Here is a 5,905-nt window from a genome sequence, read left to right on the forward strand (position 1 = left end):
AGAGAGAGAGAGAGAGAGAGAGAGAGAGAGAGAGAGAGAGAGAGAGAGAAAGAGAAAGAGAAAGAGAAAGAGAAAGAGAAAGAGAGAGAGTCTGGACTCAGGACATTTTTCAATTGTAAATTGTTTTAAAAAATGAAATTGCTCCAGTTTACTGACGTATCTGTGTTGATGAACCCGTCCTGTTGTAGCCGGCGGTTACACCAGCCGCCAGATCCTGGACATCGTCTTCATCCTGCGAGTCCTCAGACTGATCCGGGTGGTGGACAGCATCAAAAGGTTCGATCCACGACTGCACGTTTCACTGATTCAGTCATCAAAAAATACTTGGCTGGACACCTGGGACGGGCTCCTTTGTGTAGAGATGAGATCATGATGTGACGTCACTTCCTCATCTGTCCTGATTGGTCCGCAGTTTTATGGCTGAATGTGTTGCTGTAGTAACGATGAGGACTGTTTCCTCTTTTAGGTTTCGTACAATCATCAACACCCTGATCAGAATCGGACCAGCCATCCTCACGTTCGGGCAGCTCATCATCGTAAGTTGCAGATTTTCCTGTTGAGATATTATATTTTATATATTTTTCACTTAGAAAAATTGTAAGTCGTCCAGACGAGAGCGAGAAAGATCTCTTTGGCTGCCCGGTCAGTGATGCTGCTGAGGTTCGTGGGCGTGCTGATGTAGATGAAATAGACAGCTAGCAAGTGTGTTAGCCATAGCATGCTGTTGTGCATGTTTGGCACTAGTTAGCGTTTCCCTCCTGTTTATTTAAATCCCTGTAAACAAACAGCGACATGTGGTAAAGGCCGGAGAAACCCGCCATCTGCAGTTTGTGCTTGGGAACAAAAGGTTGATGGGAACAAAAGTTTACACCGTTGTGTTCTCAGGTGTTCTCCAGAGCAGAGCACTTCTACATTCTGATTGGCTGCCTCATTAGCATACAGTTGCCCGCACTTCCACACCGCTCAGGACACGCTGCTAACGGGCATGCCGCCGTTCGCCGCCGTCGCACTTAAAACATGAACGACGTACAGAGACAGGCTGTTCTTAGATACAGTCGTACTGTGAGCTGAATGCTAACTTTAGTATGCTAACATGCTCACATAATGCTAACAGGCTGATGTTTAGCAGAAATAACGTTTAATGTGTCCACCATCCTAGTTTAGCATGTAAGCCTGCTATAATTAGCTGTTTAGCTAAGAACAGCTGAGGCTGATGGGAGTCTGGTTAGTTTTGAAGGACTGGTGACCTGATGGTGGCGCTAGAGGAAAAGTCAGAGGATCACCAAAGTTTATCCTGAGGGGAACATGAACGTCTGCTGCTAATGTGGCTAAAAGAGTTAGCATCCCAGTGTCCTGACCCTGACTGGACCTCCTCCTCCTCCTCCTCCTCCTCCTCCTCCTCCTCCTCCACAGGTGGTGTACTACGTCTTTGCCATGGTGGGGATGGAGCTGTTCAAAGGGAAGGTGAAGTTTTATGAGAAGGACTCTGGTAACCCGGCGGGGGCGTACTGTGGGAACCCTCTGCTGCAGGGAACCGACTTCGCTAAACTCAACTACTGCAAGAACAACTTCAACAACGTGGTGTCCTCATTCATCCTGCTGGTGGAGCTCACCGTGGTCAACCAGTGGCACGATATCCTTTTTTACTTGAATGCCTCATACTTAAAATCTAAAGCTCTATACTCACGATGAAATCCTCCTGCTGGTCTTCCTCACAGATTCTTCCTCTCGTGATGTTTGAAAGTCATTTCTTTGATCCAGTTGATTCAGATTTGTGTTGAACTCTGTGATTCCTTAACGTGACTTCACTGCTCAGCAGCGGCTTCGCCGCCGTCACCCACGTGTCCGCCAGGATCTTCTTCATCATCTTCCACATCTTGGTCGTCATCGTCATCATCAAGTAAGACTGATGCGAATCACTGCCCCTTTCTCCTCACACTTGCTTATCCCATGAATGACATCACAAGTGTTACTAAAACATAAACATCTCATCTTTATTATAATCAGTCTGTGGACTAATTGTGAGTTAAACAGCTACAGTTTGTCTGTTTTTCTGCTGCTTCATAATAATCCTCCACATCTGTTTATCCTGGTTTATCTTTCATCATAAAGCAACATGTTTTTAATTGTTGGACTGTAGAAACTTTTAAAGCTCCATGTTTCCAGTGTTGATCCATCAGAAGATATAAAAACCATCTCAGTGTAGTTTCACATCTCCTCTCTCAGGCTTCTCTCTGGAGCTCTAGTAACAACAGGTCGGTGAGCCAATCAGAAGAGAGGAGGCTCTGAGCCTCGCTTTTGATTGGCTGACTGTTTTCTGAGTGATCCAATAAAAATAAAGCAGATTTCAGGTAAAAACACTCAGAGAAACCAAATCCTGCAAGGTTTGGATGGTGGGTCCAGGTGGGCGGGGCTTGGTGACTGCTTTGTTGTGACATCACAAAGTTCCAGAAGTCCTGACGGCTGGTTTTAAGGCTCAGTTTCTGAATACAGGCTGTGTGCATTTCTCTGTGGACTGAGGCTTTGATACTTTCACAGTATTAATATAGAAGCTAGAGCTGATCTATAATCACACTACATCGTTAATAGTTATATTATTCGTTCAGTGTAACAACTTCATGCTAAATTCACAACTTAAATATTCTGGCATGAAATGATTTAAATTATCTTCTGTTTGTATCTACATGATCCTCCATGGACAGATAATGAGACGAGTCGTTGCTCCTGAGGGAAACAGTGTTGGAGCTTTATCTTGAGCAGATTCTGCAGTTTCTTTAATGAGTATTGATTGATTACTATTGATGAGTAATGATCTCATGAGAAGTGTTACACAGCAGTTTGTACTCTGCAGTAAAACAAATAGATCTTGTCTTATCGTAGAAGTTTCGTAAGTTTTCCTGAGTATCACAGTAAACCAGTGAGAGTTGATTGTACATGTATTGGTTCACTGCAAACAGGAAGTGCTAATAGCTAATTCGGTATCTGTTTAATGGTGCCAATTTAACAAAATGTGAAAAAAAATATAGGCAAAAAATAAATGGTGCTCAAGTTGTGGTGTCTGTGTGTAATATAGCCACAACTAAAGCACCTGCAGAGGGTGTCGCCTTCGCCGTCTGTCACATCATGTCCGTGTGCGTTGTGTCTCTCGGTCTGTTGTAATCACGTCTCCCCGCTGTCGTCCCTCAGTATCTTCGTGGCGTTCGTCCTCGAGGCGTTCTTCGTGGAGTACTCGGTGGATAAGAGCGACCTGCAGACGTCTCTGGAGAAGAAGATCGAGGAACTGGAGCTGGCTGTGGAGCAGTACGTTACCATGACAACCAAACATTCAACATTCAAACATTAACTGGAACACACCTTTACAAAACTGTTAAATTAATACTTTTGACCATAAAACAAAACTTCCTAAACTTTAATTCGGATGGATTATTTTAATAGAAATAAACTGAAACCAAAAGCTGACTATCTAATCTAAGTGACTAAAACACTTTAAAGTACTTCAAAGTACTTTAAAGTACTTCATTTGTTTACAGCATATTTTTCAGAGTCTGACAATAAATTGGACATTTCACATTTTTAAAACAATGGCTCCCAACGTTTCTGTTTTGTGACCCTTAAACCAAAAACCTGCTTCTAAACCCTCGTTTTTACCTTGTGTTTAATACAGTATATATATATATATATATATATATATATATATTTTATTTATTTATTTTTTTTTTTCCTATAATTCACAAAAACAAAGCAAAGATTTGAAGAAAATCTGAAATGTTTAAGTTTTCAGCTCTTGTCCAGGTTGAGAATCATTAGTTTAAAGTATATAGATGTGGACTAAATGATAATTAGCAAATTTAACTTTAAAATTTAGCTTCAAAATAACGAGAAAAAATAATTCTGATTCAGTTTTTGTGACTCACGTTCACTTAGTTATTTGATGTTGTTTTGCCCTGAGTGTCGTCTGGAAGGCAACATTATAAAACATGCTGTGTAATAACTGTCCGTGCTGTTTTCTATAAACCAGGGAGAAGATGCAGGATAACCTGGTGAATGCTATGGAAACCATTGACAACGACCTGGGAACCGGCCAATCACCAGCAGCAAACAAACCCAGCCTGATGTTTAAAATCGCTTCGAAAAGTAAGAAACTCTCAGAGCCCGAGGGACGTAACTCGCGTGGAGAAAAGACGAGATGATTTTAAAGAATCAGAGAATGAGAGGGAACGTTTGTAACAAGTGCATGCTTTTATTTTGAAAGGGTGCATTCTTGGGATCTGTAGAAAATCTACAATCTAATTATCATTATTTCATTATAATGTGATAAGTTTCTATGTTGTAATAACAGGAACCTTGTCTCAGTAGACACTGTAGCCTGGAGCAGATCAATAACATGACTGATAAACTGTATTTACAGTCGTTATATAAAGAAACAATTTAACATACAGCTACATCATCATGTTATATCTTTATTAGTCATGTGATATTATTTCTTGTTTAAATATTATATGGAACTTTCTTGTTATAATAATTATTAAAATATATGAAATTATTATGTTTTAATGAGAAACGTTTGTTTTAATCAGATATATTGGTTTTGTGAAATAACAATAATGAGATAAAGTGATTTGTTTATATAGAATTGAATAGAAGAAATGAAGAGCACAGTATTGATTATCAGTCCGGGTGGAGTTGCTGATTCTGTGGGTGTGTCCTGTCAGGGTATCGGACGGTGGACGCCTTGTTGCAGCGGATGTTCGAGGCCGATCTCGACCCTGAAGACTTCGCTGAGAACGACGACCCTGAAGCTCAGACCAACGGGAACTTTGCGAACCCGACGTTCAGCTCCGTATAGACACTTATGTACAAATATATATGAAGGGAAGCTGATACTATCATTTATACACAGTTTTACACGCAGTATCGTCTCCTAGTGCCAGTTATGTGTCAGTCTGATGTTTGTTCAGTGCAATGTGTCGATCAGGTCGTAATCTGAGTCATGTCCAGTGTTATATTTTTATATTTCTGTCCTGTAGCTCTCTGTAGAGACACAAATGAAATTAGTATTTTTCACATAAAGAGTATTTACACTGATGTTTAATCTGTGGGAAGTTTTTCCAGTTTTTATATTTATTTTTATGATATATTTCTCTCTGTTCTCGGAACATGAAAAACAATGACAAGAAAAAGTCATAATATTTTGGGGGGAAAAAAAGTTGTAATTTTATGAGAATTCAGTCACAATTTTACGATAAAATCATAATATTTTGTGGAAAAAAGTCGTATTTCAATAAAGATTTGTAATATTTTGAGAAGTCATATTTCAAGAAAAAAAGTTGTAATATTACAAGAAAAATTTTGTAATTTTACGAGAAAATGTCGTAATATTTCAAGTAAAAAATTACAACTTGTTTCTTGAAATATGACTTTCTTGTAAAATTACTACTTTATCTCATAATTTCAATTTTTTTCCCTCAATGTGGCTCCTAATACTCCGCCCATCCACTTCCTGTCCTCTCCCATTGATCAGCGACCCCTTAGATTTATCTGGGGTCCCTTTAGAGGCCCCGACCTCCATGTTGGAAACCACTGGACTGAACTAACTGACTGTGTTTAAAGTGGCTGGAGCAGCTTCACCAGTAAAATGCTGCTGAAGCTTCAGTGACTCAGGTTTAATGATCTGATGATACTTTTACTACTGATACTTCAACTACATGATACTTTTACTACTGATACTTCAACTACATGATACTTTTACTACTGATACTTCAACTACATGGTACTTTTACTACTGATACTTCAACTACATGGTACTTTTACTGCAGATACTTCAACTACATGATACTTTTACTGCTGATACTTCAACTACATGATACTTTTACTGCTGATACTTCAACTACATGATACTTTTACT

The 5,905-nt window shown here is 39.6% G+C and overlaps 1 protein-coding gene across 1 annotated transcript in view; it reads left to right on the forward strand.

The window, feature by feature from the left end:
* tpcn3 (two pore segment channel 3) overlaps positions 1-5,085 on the forward strand; it is an 18,975-nt gene extending 13,890 nt beyond the window's left edge. The window contains exons 13-19 of the mRNA XM_087179223.1: positions 189-276; positions 467-536; positions 1,414-1,633; positions 1,810-1,900; positions 3,187-3,300; positions 4,019-4,134; positions 4,713-5,085. Coding sequence (XP_087035349.1) covers positions 189-276; positions 467-536; positions 1,414-1,633; positions 1,810-1,900; positions 3,187-3,300; positions 4,019-4,134; positions 4,713-4,846 — 833 coding nt within the window. The 3' untranslated portion in view covers positions 4,847-5,085. The remainder of the gene's footprint in view (positions 1-188; positions 277-466; positions 537-1,413; positions 1,634-1,809; positions 1,901-3,186; positions 3,301-4,018; positions 4,135-4,712) is intronic.
* The last annotated feature ends 820 nt before the right edge of the window (positions 5,086-5,905 follow it).

Source organism: Seriola lalandi, unplaced genomic scaffold, assembly GCF_002814215.2.
Source record: "Seriola lalandi dorsalis isolate HSWRI2012SDOR001 ecotype SW California unplaced genomic scaffold, Sedor1 jcf7180002054800, whole genome shotgun sequence".
Lineage (NCBI taxonomy): Eukaryota > Metazoa > Chordata > Actinopteri > Carangiformes > Carangidae > Seriola > Seriola lalandi.